This window comes from Schistocerca nitens, chromosome 2 (assembly GCF_023898315.1).
Source record: "Schistocerca nitens isolate TAMUIC-IGC-003100 chromosome 2, iqSchNite1.1, whole genome shotgun sequence".
In the NCBI taxonomy this organism is placed as follows: domain Eukaryota; kingdom Metazoa; phylum Arthropoda; class Insecta; order Orthoptera; family Acrididae; genus Schistocerca; species Schistocerca nitens.
Genome location: NC_064615.1, coordinates 300,906,204 through 300,921,271, shown reverse-complemented (window position 1 = coordinate 300,921,271; position 15,068 = coordinate 300,906,204). Strand labels below are relative to the sequence as shown.

The window sequence follows — 15,068 nt, the reverse complement described above, 5'->3', positions numbered from 1 at the left end:
GTTGACGTGAAAGTGGCCTGACAGCAGAGGGTTGCTGTGTCGACAGGTCTTTGTGGCTGCTGGAGGTGACCATGGTGCAATTATGGCTGTGGACTGTGGCAGAGTTTTGTACCATTACACTGTGAAGTACACTTGCAAATTTTGTAGTGACGTCTCTGTCCCTTGTAAGACCCAGCATTACTGCATTTCTGAACCGTCTTCCTGAGATAAGCTTGATCCGCTGGCAGCCTTCTTCAACTGGTCTATTATCCATAGTTCATTGAAAATATTAGGAACAATATGTTTTGTGAATGTCTCAACAGCATGATCAGCCATATGGAAGGTTTAGGCATCAACACAGAACATCAAAAATGACATTTAGCAGGGAGGTGGTTACTGCTACACTGGCCAGCCCAGTGCCACTGAAACTTCTCCATGGCGTGTGTGCAAATTTGAATTTACTGAGTGCAAATTTGAATTTACTGATTGGAGTGTTTTCATTTAGCTACTGTTTCAGGTAATTGGTATTTGGATAATTGATGCTCTACTGGACCTCCTTCTGATGGATGTAGCTATTTGTTGTTGATTCACATTTGAGCTTTATTTATTCATTTTTAGTTTTTTTAAATATTTACTCTAAGGAAACAATTCAAGATTTATAGCTAACAAAAACTCTTTTTTTGTTCATTTAGTTTCTTACTTACAACTACATCTATGCTCTCAATGCCTGGTTACTATTGTGCCCTGAATGGCTGTGCTTTGATTGGTCCATGGGTTGCATACCCCTTTTCTCCATGAAGAATCCGTTTGACTGTCGTATTGTGACCATTGTTATCTTCTGGACTTCATTGGCAGTGCTTTTGCAGAAGTGTTTCTCAAGCAGAAACTCAAGAAATGTGAGGTATGTTCTCCTGATAATCTTGAGACATTTCCTATTGTATTCGTAATGTATATGACTTCATCAGCTATCTAGATAAGATTCAAATAACAGCAGCATCATGAAATAATATATCAACAATTTTCTGACTCTTCAGTTCAGTCAGATTTTCTTGACAAATACAGAGCTTGTTGATGTTTTTTTGCTAGACACTGTTGTTATTCACCACAATCGAAGAAAATTTTGTCAGTGAAACTAACTGAGGAAGGCAGCATTGGTCGTACGTACTATTAGTAGATACTGGTTTAATGTTGACTGAATTACAATGATTCCATTGTCAAGAATACAACATATCACTTTTATAAATTAAATGTGTGGTGCCTGTTATTTCTTTATTAAGTAGGAAACTCAACTGTATTGTAAGAGCTGATAAAACTGATTTATTTCCAGAATGAAAAAATTTCACTCTGTAATCAGATATTCACTGCCAAACACAAAAAATGAAAGAAAAGTTCCTGGCTTCCAAAATAATTATTTTTCATGCTAAAGTACAAATATACACACATGCAGAAGCATGCAAGTGCAACCCCCCCCCCCCCCCACACACACACACACACACATACACACACTTACATCCTTGCATGGCACCAGCTGGACACACACAATGCCATTGCTGCTGCATGGTAGGTGGATGAGGTTGGGGTGCAGGTTGTATTGGATGGGGTTGGTAGGAGGAGAGAGAAAGAGGCAGGAAGTTATGGGGCTATGTGGCTAGTGGCTCTTGGGCAGCTGGTTTGCTGGCTGGGAATTTGGGAGGGAAGGTTGGCAGATGCACAGGCTAGGCGTGTGATGTATAGATATCGGAGGCGACGGTGAGAGGTGCGCACTGAAGATAACATGGGGATGTGAACCTGGGAGGGGGTGATAGGACTAAGGAAGGGGAAACTGTTGTGTGGCAGGTGTGGGGACTGGAGATTATTGGTGTGCTACAAGGATAATTCCCATCTCCATAATTCAGAGAGACTGGAAGTGGAGGTAAGGACACAAAGGGCCCAGCCTATGAAGCAGCTATTGAAATAGAGCATGTTATGCTCAGTTGCATGCTATGGCACTGGGTGGTCAAGTTTGGCAACAGTTCGGTGTTGGCCATTCATCCTGGTGGATAGTTCATTGTTAGTCATACCAACACAAAAAGCTGTGCAGTGTTTGCAGCAGAGTTGGTGTATGGCATGACTGCTTTCATAGGTGGCCCAGCCATCTGACGGGGTGGGATAAGCCTCTGACAGGACTGGATTAATAAGTGGTGGTTGGTCGGGCAGGTCTTGCACCAGGATCTTCCACAGTGAAATGGTCCCAGTGACAAAGGGTTGAGAGTGAGAGTGGCACAGGGATGGACTAGAATTTTGTGTAGGTGGGAGGGTGACGGAACACCACTTTAGGAGGGGTGGGTAGGATCTTGGGTAGGGTCAAACCCTGATAAAAGTTATGGTTCAGTTGTTCTGTTCCAGGATGGTACTGGGTGATGAGGGAGGCACTACTTTGTAGATGATTCTTGGGGTTGGAGGGAGGATTTGGAATGTGCAAGGATATGGCATGGGGAAACTGTTTGTGAGCTAGGGTTGGGAGGGGGCAGGGAGGGTGCTTGTTTGTGAACGCCTCTGTGAGACCTCCAGCATTCAATGTGGCATGTTCCAGCCTCCAACAATCAGCAGGGCACATTCATACCTCCAACACCCTTCTACATCTACTTCAGATAACAATTCGACATAAAAGTCTGTGCCTGGAGTTTCAGTGCAGAAATTTTAGTCCACCTACCTCAAAATGCTTTGTGATGTACACCCCCTTCACTCTGTGTTGATAGGTACTGTCTCAGCTGATGAAAGACTCACTAAATATGTACCGGCAAAAGACGTATAACTCAAGCTTGGAGGCAGCATGTGTAAGTTTTGTAAAAAAATATTGGGCTTTTGGGTTTTTAATAACTGGCATAAAAGCTTTTAAATTTCAGTTAATTAAGGTTTATTGCCTCTGAAAGAAGTTGTAAGTGGCTACCAAATCTGTACTTAGTACTGAAACAATTATCATGCAAGTTGGTCACTATTTTACAACAAGATTTCACATGTGGAAGGAGCCAGAAATCTATCAGTCCAACCCGAATAATTTCTATGGTCTATACAGCCACTGACCCACAGCTGTTTACGAGTTACTGTATCATGTCATTCAGTTGTCTTCTTAAGAAGAAGTGCTCACCCAAAACTTGCAAGAATGTTCATGAAACACACCATGTGAAGTTGTTTTGGGGGAAGTTCACATGCAAATAACTTCCAGGCTAAGTTACTCTAAATTTCCAGACTTCCACTAAACTGTTTAGAACTATAGTTGCTTCATAATTATGGTAACAGAAGCAAAAGAATAAATGATACTTTCCATCTTAGCCGAAAACTGTGGGGCACATGACCTGCACAGTAAGATGGTTCCAAAGCTAACAGAACTGCAGCACACAAAGCCGTATCCTAAGTGCAGGAAATGTTTAATTCCTATTGGCTGACAATTTGGGTGCTCAATATTAGCTCCTTGCAGCTGAGAACAAAGAAAATTGCTCTCCCTTCTGGCTCCAGAATAGACATACTCTAAGATCACATACTTCACTGCAAGGAATAAATACTCGGTATACTCTGCTACGTTACACACATCCTATGAACTGAAAATTACTTTCAAGTATGTTAGAGGTTCATATAAGAGCATGATTATTATAAAGTACTTTTTTACCTGAAGAAAGTCAAACAAATTAACTGCAGACTTTTTTAACCGAGTCTAACCATCAAAAAATTCAGTAGTGAATTACATATTAATGAAAACATGAAATTCTTCTACAGTATTATCAAATTTCTACACCTTGGACTCGATAGTAATACATCAAAATTATTTTACAAACTTTTGTGAGAAATATATTTCCAACAAAATAATAATATTGAGATTCTTTTCAACAAAATGAATGTCCACATCACAAATAAATAACATTTGAAATTTTTAAATTTCCTCCAGCATAGATTTCCTTTTAACTTTTCCCATTGCAAACATTCTGTCATTTTTTCTTTATCACAACAAATAAATTTCTATAACAATGTAAGCTGTTCAATAAAATTGCTATTGTGAGTATCTATTGAGAAATATTAGAACACTTCCAACATGAAGAGGCACTATGTTTGGCATCTCTCTTTTTATATTAAACATACTCTTTACAGTTATTAGCTATTCCCAAAGTCACTATGGTGGATTGAGACTTATCATATGGAGGACACAGCAAAAATACTGCTATACTTTGCCAAGAGGCCTTCTTCACACACACACACACACACACACACACACACACACACACACACACACACACACACACATATATTCACACAGGTACAACTGACGCACATGACCACTTGTCTCTGAGTCCGGCCTTCTGTCAGTGGCCAGAGACAGTGGTCACTTGAGTTGTGCTTACGTGAATATGTGTGTGTGTGTGTGTGTGTACATTGCTAAAATTATTATGAGGAGCATGTATTAAAAATAATTTTCACAAAGCCTATGTTACAAAGAGATAATGTAGGAGCTGTTTCTTTTTCTCACATCTATACTAAATGCACTCTCCATAAACTGGATAATTCATAAAATTTGCTATGGAGAAAGTTTATGAGAAATTTTATAACATTACAATACCTACTTTATTATGAAGTGGAACTGGGGTGGGGGGAATTCCTTTCTTTCTCTCACTTACACAATGTTTGTGCCAAGAGCATTTTTTCGTTACAGTGTCTGATCCTCTGTCCTTGATCAGATATTGGTGAGCCTTGTATCAGGTTTACATAAATAGTCTATACCTGCAAAATATGGAATGTCTTAAGCCAAACAATCACAATTTTACACTCAATAAGGAAGAAAGGTTACACATGTTCCTTCTAGTTATCTATACCTTTTTTACTTTTCATCATAATCGGTACGTGTTCACAAATACAGTCAGGTGGAATTTCTTGAATTACACAGTATATCTCGTAGTAATTTTACTCCACAAAACTATTATTCACTATTATTTTTTTCAGTAAAAAATAAATTATTCAGCAAAACTTCCACATCTGATAATGTTACTCAACAAAAGTATTAATTAGTATCAGTACAGATTGATGAAGATGTCATCAGTGAACCTGAACAAGACTAGGGGTTGGAAGTTGTGGGAGGCTAGGAAAGTTTCCTCTAGAAGGCCCATAAACAGGTTGTCATTGGAGGGTGCCATGTGGATGCATGTTGCTGTGCCACAGATTTGTGTATATAGCTTCCTTTCAAAGGAGAAATGGTTGTGTGTTAGGATAAGGTAAGTAATATGTATGGGAAATAAGGTAGTGGGGTTTGGAGTCTGAAGGACATTGGGAGAAGTAGTGTTCAATAACGGCAAGGCTGTGGGCATGAGGGATGTCGGTGTATGTGGAAGTGGCATCAACAGTGATGAGTAGGGACCCAGAAGGTAAAGCAGTAGTGATGGTGGAGAGTCGTTGCAGGCTAGCCTCCCTCATCAAATACACTAACCAATTCCTTCACCGAATCTCCACTAACCCCACTCCATTTAACTCCTCGATCCCTACTTGTCACTGCTGAAGCCACCTCTATGCACCCCAGCATCCCTCATGCTCATGACATTGCTGCTATTGAACACTATCTCTCCCTGTGTCCTTCAGACTCCAAACCCACTACATGATTCCTTACACACCTTGCCAACTATATCCTGACACACAACAACATTTCCTATGAGGGGAAGGTATACAAACAAATCCATGGCCCAGCCCTGGGCACCCAGCAGGCATCCTTCCATTACAACCTGTTTATGGCCCATCTAAAGGAAACCTTCCTAGCTTCCTGGAAAATAAACCTAGACTGGTTTGGGTTGACTGATGATATGTTCATCATCTAGACTCAGGGCCAGGACACTCTATTCTCAATCCTTCACAACCTCAACACCTTCTCTTCTGTTCCATCTTCTTTACCAGATCCTCCTCAACTCAATGTGCCACGTTCCTGGATGTTGACCTTCACCTCTCAGACAGCTCTGGTCCACAACTCTGTCCACATTAAACCCACTAACTACAAACAGTACCAGCATTTCAACATTTAGCAGCATCCTTTCCACATAAAAAAAAACCCTCACATACAGACTAGCCACCCATATACAACATATCTGCTGTAATGAGAACTTTCTTGCCAAGTATGCTGAAGATCTCACAAAGACCTAAGACAGGAACTATCCCCCTCCCCACACTAGTCCACAAACAGATTTCCCATCCCATATGTTCACCCCTTGCGTGCCTTAGTGATACAGATAGCCTTACTGTAGGTGCAACCACAACGGAGGGGTATCTGTTGAGAGGCCAGACAAACATGTGGTTCCTGAAGAGGGGCAGCAGCCTTTTCAGTAGTTGCAGGGGCAACAATCTGGATGATTGACTGATCCGACCTTGTACCACTAACCAAAACAGCCTTGCTGTGCTGGTACTGTGAATGGCTGAAAGCAAGGGGAAACTACAGCTGTAATTTTTCCCGAGGGCATGCAGCTTTACTGTATGGTTAAATGATGATGGTGTCCTCTTGGGTAAAATATTCTGGAGGTAAAATAGTCCCCCATTCGGATCTCCGGGCAGGGACTACTCAGGAGGACATTGTTATCAGGAGAAAGAAAACTGGCATTCTACGGATCAGAGCGTGGAATGTCAGACCCCTTAATCAAGCAGGTAGGTTAGAAAATTTAAAAAGGGAAAAGGATAGGTTCAAGTTAGATATAGTGGGAATTAGTGAAGTTCGGTGGCAGGATGAACAAGACTTCTGGACAGTTGAATACAGGGTTATAAATACAAAATCAAATAGGGGTAATGCAGGAGTAGGTTTAATAATGAATAGGAAAATAGGAATGCGGGTGAGCTACTACAAACAGCGTAGTGAATGCATTATTGTGGCCAGTTTATATGCCACCTAGCTCTGCAGATGATGAAGAGATTGATGAAATGTATGATGAGATAAAAGAAATTATTCAGATAGTGAAGGGAGACGAAAATTTAATAGTCATGGGTGACTGGAGGAAAAGGAAGAGAAGGAAATGTAGTAGGTGAATGTGGAATGGGAGTAAGGAATGAAAGAGGAAGCCGCCTGGTAAAATTTTGCACAGAGCATAACTTAATCATAGCTAACACTTGGTTCAAGAGTCATGAAGGAAGGTTGTATACATGGAAGAAGCCTGGAGGTACTGACAGGTTTCAGATAGATTATATAATGGTAAGACAGAGATTTAGGAACCAGGTTTTAAATTGTAAGACATTTCCAGGGGCAGATGTAGACTCTGACCACAATCTATTGGTTATGAACTGTAGATTAAAACTGAAGAAACTGCAAAAAGGTGGGAATTTGAGGAGATGGGACCTGGATAAACTGAAAGAACCAGAGATTGTAGAGAGCTTCAGGGAGAGCATTAGGGAACAATTGAGAAGAATGGGGGAAAGAAATGCAGTAGAAGAAGAATGGGTAGCTTTGAGAGATGAAATAGTGAAGGTAGCAGAGGATCAAGTAGGTAAAAAGACGAGGGCTAGTAGAAATTCTTGGGTAATAGAAGAAATATTGAATTTAATTGGTGAAAGGAGAAAATATAAAAATGCAGTAAATGAAGCAGGCAAAAAGGAATACAAACGTCTCAAAAATGAGATCAACAGGAAGTGCAAAATGGCTAAGCAGGGATGGCTAGAGGACAAATGTAAGGATGTAGAGACACATATCACTAGGGGTAAGATAGATATTGCCTACAGCAAAATTAAAGAGACCTTTGGAGAAAAGATAACCACTTGCATGAATATCAAGAGCTCAGATGGAAACCCAGTTCTAAGCAAAGAAGGGAAAGCAGAAAGGTGGAAGGAGTATATAGAGGGTCTATACAAGGGAGATGTTCTTGAGGACAATATTATAGAAATGGAAGAACTGGAATACTCTCTTTCTAATTCTGAAGGTGGCAGGGGTAAAATACAAGGAGCGAAAGGCTATTTACAATTTGTACAGAAACCAGATGGCAGTTACAAGAGTCGAGGGGCATGAAAGGGAAGCAGTAGTTGGGAAGGGAGAGGGACAGGGTTGTAGCCTATCCCCAATGTTATTCAATCTGTATATTGAGCAAGCAGTAAAGGAAGCAAAAGAAAAACTCGGAGTAGGTATTAAAATCCATGGAGAAGAAATAAAAACTTTGAGGTTCGCTGATAACATTTTAATTCTGTCAGAGACAGCAAAGGACCTGGAAGAGCAGCTGAACGGAATGGACAGTGTCTTGAAAGGAGGATATAAGATGAGCATCAACAAAAGCAAAACGGAGGATAATGGAATGTAGTCGAATTAAATTGGGTGATGCTGAGGGAATTACATTAGGAAATGAGACGCTTAAAGTAGTAAAGGAGTTTTGCTATTTGGGGAGCAAAATAACTGATTATAGTCGAAGTAGAGAGGATATAAAATGTAGACTGGTAATGGCAAGGAAAGCGTTTCTGAAGAAGAGAAATTTGTTAACATCGAGTATAGATTTAAGTGTCAGGAAGTTGTTTCTGAAGGTATTTGTATGGAGCGTAGCCTTGTACGGAAGTGAAATGTTGACGATAAATAGTTTAGACAAGAATAGAATTGAAGCTTTTGACATGTGGTGCTACAGAAGAATGCTGAACATTAGATGGGTAGATCACATAACTAATGAGGAGGTATTGAATAGAATTGGAGAGAAGAGAAATTTGTGGCACATCTTGACTAGAAGAAGGGATCGGTTGGTAGGGTATATTCTGAGGCATCAAGGGATCACCAATTTAGTATTGGAGGGCAGAGTGGAGGGTAAAAATTATAGAGGGAGAGCAAGAGATGAATACACTAAACAGATTCAGAAGGATGTAGGTTGAGGTAGGTACTGGGAGATGATGAAGCTTGCACAGGATAGAGTAGCATGGAGAGCTGCATCAAACCAGTCTCTGGATTGAAGACCATGACAAGAACAACAACAACAACAACAACAACATTTTCACACATCCCCAAGCCTCCCCCCAACCCCACGAATCAGCTACAAAGTAGCACCCCCTCGTCATCCAGTATCACCCTGGACTAGAACTACTGAACCACATCCTTCACCAGAATTTTGATTATCTATCGTCACACACTGCAATGAGAGACATCCTACCCAAGATCTTTTGCAAACTCCTTCTCAGTTGCCGCTGTCCGCCTCTGGAACAAACTGCCCCTTACCTTCCGCAAAATTCAATCTCCTGCTGCTTTTAAGAAGAAGTTGAATCATTCCCTACTATCATCCTCATAAAGTTCTCCACAAAATTAATGTACAAGGCCAATCCTCTCATCTGTCAAATAGCAAAGCTAGCGTCTCCTATCTTGCTCCTGAGATGCCTTCCTCTTCATCTATCTCTATTAGCCACGCAATCTTCTTTTCCTTTATATTTCCTTAATTATGTTTAATCATGTCTCTCAATTCCTCTCCTCCTTTCACCATGAGTCTCCCTCATACTCCCTGCTGCCAGCACTCCTATCTAAAATCTGTCTCTTCAATAATGTCTAATTATAACAGTACTTGTGATCTAAGAATATAAACTCTATATGTATGTATTTTTCCAGGTGTGCCTTTCAAATTGTTTATTTCACTTTTTATACTAGATGTAGTTTAACATGCCTACTAAAACATATGAATGTAAAATAAGTAGAATGCCTGGTTAGATGGAAAAAAAAAAAAAAAATCCTTACCAGTCGTCCTAAAGTTGTGTTGACTCCCCCATGCATCATACACAACATCCTAGTCCATCCCTGTGCCATTCCCACTCTCAACCTCTGCCACACGGATCATATCCTCATGGGAGACCCAGATGCAAGACATGGAAAATCCACCCATGCAGCACATCCAACTACAGTACTGTCACAGGTTTATCCTACCCTGGACCACCTGTGAAAGCAAACATGTTATATGCCAACTCTGCTGCAAATACTGCACAGCTTTTTATGTCAGCATGACTAACAGCCAACTGTCCAGCAGGATGAATGACCAGCAACAAACTGTGGCCAAGAAGAAAGTTGACTACTCAGCAGTTCAACATGCAGCTGAGCCTACATGCTCAATTTCAGTAGCTGTTTCACAATCCGGGCCATCTGGATCCTTTCCTCCACCCCAACTTCTCTGAACTTCCAGCACACCCTTTGCTCCCATAGTCACCCTGGCCTCAGCTCCAGATACCTGCAATTCCCACATCTGCCACACAATAGTTTCCCCTTCCTCGGTCCTATTGCCCTCTCTCAATTCACATCCAAATGTCACCTTCAGCATGTGCCACTCTCCGCTGGCTCTGACACCTGTGCATTACATACCTAACCTGTGCAACTGCCACCCCTCCTTCCATGTTCCTAGCCAGCAGAGCAGCTGCCTCCCTTCGAGCTGCAAGCCGCCCACCCCAAACCCTCCTTGCTTCCCCCCCCCCCCCTCCCCCGTTATCTAACCTGACACAAATCCCACCTGAACATAGTCCACCTGCTGAACTGCAGTACTGGAATATTTTTGTGTGTGTGTGTGTGTGTGTGTGTGTGTGTGTGTGTGTGTGTGTGTGTGCCTGTTGACGACTCAATACTCAATGCTTTTGCTATTTGGTGAGCAGTCTCCAAAGTAGGTAACAAGGCGGGCTAAAAACCAATAACTCCGAATATTTTATGTGTTAACTCTTAAATCTTTGTAAATAAAACAAATGTTATTAACATTGTACATCTTAAATCTTTATGTCTACAGATTTATCTCTCAACTTAGTCACCCTGCCGACAAACACGTTTCTCCCAATGAGAGACCAGTTTGTTGTACATCACTGTAGAATGTTTGACTTAGTTGACAGAGCCACAACATTACATTTGCTTGCACTAATTCATTGTTTTAAGTATTTGAAACTGATGAAAATCTAAAAATCTGATAGAGCCAAGTCGGGACTGTATGGAGGATGTTCAGTGACAGTGAACCCAAGGTGTTGGATTGTTGCAGGTGTCGTAGCACTCGTGTATGATCTGGCATTGTTAAGCTGAAGGATTTGGTATAACATGTTCTTCTGCCTCTTCAACTCAATCTTATGAAAGTTGTTGGTTTAAAAACGTTGTTTAGGTGGTTAGCACGTAAGAAATATCCACTGTGCGTGCTTCGATTTTGGTTTGTGCAGAGAAGATTCGAGAAGCATGAGCATGGGATATCAGTGAGGTGTGATGCTGTTAAGAGTCTCTGCTTGCTCTGGATCTGATATTTATGCTTTGGTGTCATGGCTTGGCAGTGTTTTAGAAAGCACGGAGGAAACACTTTTGCTGACAATATGAACACCCAAAAACATCTGATAGAAGCTGCGGAAAAATGTCACTCTCTTATGTACTGTTCAGCGATACACTTCAGATACATTGTTCTGAGTAATGACAGATTTGTTACCACTCATAATTATTGAATACAAGAACAACTAAGTACAGGGGAATTCTCTAAAAGACAGTTACACCATTTCATAATGAGTTGGTGTAGTTGTGGGCTCTCTTATAGCCCTCGACCTTTTGCAGCTGGGAACAAAGTCCCATGGCACAATCAGTGGCACTGAATAGCAGGTCCACTGCTTCAAGAAAGAATGAGAAGGCAACCTAAAATCTTCAGTAAGCTAAAAGTACTCTTGAACAACATCGAAGTGACAGATCAATTGAGAACTTAGATACAGCCCATAACTAGGTACTCTACAGAAACACTTCAAGGAGAGAAACTTCCTGACAGATTAAAACTATGTGCTGCACTTTGCCAAGTGCTAGAGCACTTGCCTGCAAAAGGCAAAGGTGTTGAGTTTGAGTCTTGGTCCATCACACACTTTTAATCTGATAGGAAGTTTCGTATCAGCACACAACCCGCTGTAAAGTTAGAATCTCACTCTGGACTTCAAGGAGATGTTTCTACATGTGTGGATGAACTCTTCAAATTTGAAACTTGATTGCAGCACACTGTTTCTTATGCCCCTACATAGTTACGATACAACAGCAATGTTAGGTGCTACAGTTGGGAGCCCTGTAGCAGCACAGGGCTGCAAATATGTAGACATGAAGAAAAAAGATGTAGAATGTTAATAACATTTACTTTATTTAAAAGGCTTTAAGAGTTTTCACATAAAAAATACAAAAATATTAATTTCCACCATGCCCTCATTCATTGCACCAGAACGTTCCTACTGTAATTGGAAGCTAATAACTTGTCATTTTTTTTACATTTTCTGTTGTTCGTTAGTTGCTACTATATTCTTGAAGATGTTGTCCATCTATGCAACTTAATAAAATGTGGTTTGTTTTATGCTATACACTTTTCAGTTGTATCTGTTTATGAAGCATCTTCAGTGCCCTGTGATACATGTGTGTATGATGTATATAATAATTGCATTATGTAATGATTCAGATATGTTGCTACCTTACAGTTTTTTGTTATTCTTCAATTTTTGGGAAGGAAGCAATTTGTGGGCACAATTTTCATAAGGTTAAATTAACATTTGGTTAACCTTATGAAAATTGTGCTCCAAAAACTTGAAAATATGAGAATAAAAAAAAAAAAAAACGTACTATATGAATTATTATGTGAATTATTATACAACACCATTATTATATTCATAAAGCAAACTTTTACTATAAGCCATTGAAGATGTTACAAGACACAAAACAAACGACCTTTCATTTACTTGCATCATTATATCACATCTCTAACAGTCAATTATTGATAAAATTATTTAATTGGATAGATAAAAGATCTACTCACCAAGTGGTAGCAGAACACACACATAAAAGACTGTTGTGATTGGCAAGCTTTTGGAGCCAGTGGCTCCTTCATCCAGCAGAAGGGTTGAAGGGGGAGGAAGAAGGGTGAAGGAAAAGGACTGGAGAGGTCTAGGAAAAGGGGTATATTTTGGGAAAGTAACCCAGAACTGCAGGTCAGAGGAGAGTTACTGTGCGGGATGAGAAGGAAAGACTGATTGTTGGGGACTGCATCAGATGAGATTTGGAAACCTGAGAGCTTAAAGTCTTCTGACCCATGGTCCTGGGTGACTTTCCCTAAATCTACCCCTTTTCCTAGACCTCTCCAGTCCTTTTCCTTCATCCTTCTTCCTTCCCCTTCACCACTTCTGTCTGAAGAAGAAGCCACTGGCTCCGAAAGCTTGCCAATCACAACAGTATTTTATGTGTGGGTGCTGCTGCTTCTGGGTGTGTAGATTTTTTATCTATCCAATTAAATAACATCTCTAACAGGGATTTAGATTTTAGGCCACATAGCTTAAGTGTTGTTCTTTTAGCAAAGAAAAGAGGTGCACTTAGCAATGGAGAAGGTAAAATATAATACACAGATGACACTGTAGGGAAGGAAATATTATGCAGAATTTGTATCAAGAGAGGCACACAGTGCACAAATGGAATAGCTAATAAGAGTGACTGTAAAATGTTCCTTTCCTGTACCATACACACTAGCCTCAGTTCTTCCACTAATAAAGAGTTCTGACTGACTCCTTTTCAACACAGCTCTTATACATCACATACTGGTACATATGTTTTCCAGTATATCCATATGTTTTCCAGTGTCATGTCTGCCTTGTTTTCTTGATGAACAACCTATTCCAGATGTTTCTAAAGCAAGAGATTCCATGTCCCTTAACCTACTTTTATTTGATTGTGTATAGAAGACTTTAACTCAGATTCTTCCTGCATCAGCAGTCAAAGTGCTCCTCTTCTGCCTACGTAGCACTGATTCACATTATGATATTATTGTTATTTTACATTTACCAGAAATATGGAGCAACACAATGGAAAATGATATTGGAACCCATATCTTATTCACCACAGGAAAGCCCCAGAAACTGTTGTTTTCTTTCTCTCTCCTGGATGTTCACAATTTACTTCAAAATGAAAACACGTCACCGCCCATGGTCCATGCAGAAATGATTTCAGAACTTCATCATATACATTTACTTACAGACATGTTTTATATAATTTTTAGGTCTTCACATTTTCGCCATGGGTCTCATTTTAGACAAAATGCTTTGCAGTCTCCCAGTACTCCACAGAAGCCTTCATAGACTATTACGTTATCTGCTTACTCAGTACACTATGTTTACCTCTCACACATTGGCTCACAATACAAATGATCAGCAACAAAAACATAAAATAAACAATATAGTAAGTGAATGTTGGTGCAGGCTGTAGATACAGAATGCAGTTACTATATACACAACCGACAAAGAGGATTGTTGCCCATTTATTGAACATGCACTAATACCCCATTAAAGCAGCACTTGACCTATCTCATTGATTTACTTGAATATTGTTTTTTACAGGTGCATGATCTTGAGTCTGGGACTGCTAGTGATTCCATTCCTTCCAGCTTCAAATATATTCTTCCGTGTGGGTTTTGTTGTGGCTGAGCGTGTTCTTTACCTCCCAAGTGCTGGCTATTGCATGCTTATTGTGATAGGCCTTCGACAGCTGGCCCAAGTTGATAGATCACTAGCACGGGTAATATGTACTACTAATGCTATTAATTGTCTCTGTTTCTTACGAGGTCTGTTCAAAAATGCCGGAATGTTCGTAATTTCTCACCAGTGGTATGTTGGAGCAAAATGCAGTTGTCATCCCTTCACATGCTTTTATTTAAAGTGTAACTGCCAGCAGTTTCATTGTCGTATGTCTGTTAGTTATTGATCAGTGCTATAGTGCGCAGAACATTGTGTTACACAGGTTTCAAACTTTGAGATGGCAGAGCTAGAGGAGCAACACATCTGTAATAAATTTTGCATGAAACTCAAGAAAATCTCTACAGAGAGACACCAAATGGTGCAGAAAGGTTACGGTGATGAGTGCTTAAGCCATACTCAGTGTTGCAAGTGGTTCACATGGTTTAAAAGTGGCCAGTTGGAAGTTAAAGATGACCCTTGTTCAGGATGCCCTTCAGTATCTACTGACGATGCTCATGTCAGGAACGTCAACAAAATTGTACGTGCCAGTAGAAGACTGACTGTCCAAGAGATTTCAGAAGAATGTAACGTTTCAGTTGGATCATGTCATGAAATCCTGATACAGCATCTCGTCCCACGGCTCATGAGTCAAGACTGGAAAGATTTTCCCCTCGCAGTCTGTG

General features: G+C 40.4%; 1 protein-coding gene across 1 annotated transcript in view; it reads left to right on the top strand.

Annotated features, from left to right (window-relative positions):
• The window catches only part of LOC126236055 (protein O-mannosyl-transferase TMTC4-like), a 133,575-nt gene that overhangs the window by 41,230 nt on the left and 77,277 nt on the right, over positions 1–15,068 (top strand). The window contains exons 6-7 of the mRNA XM_049945095.1: positions 672–880; positions 14,269–14,446. Coding sequence (XP_049801052.1) covers positions 672–880; positions 14,269–14,446 — 387 coding nt within the window. The remainder of the gene's footprint in view (positions 1–671; positions 881–14,268; positions 14,447–15,068) is intronic.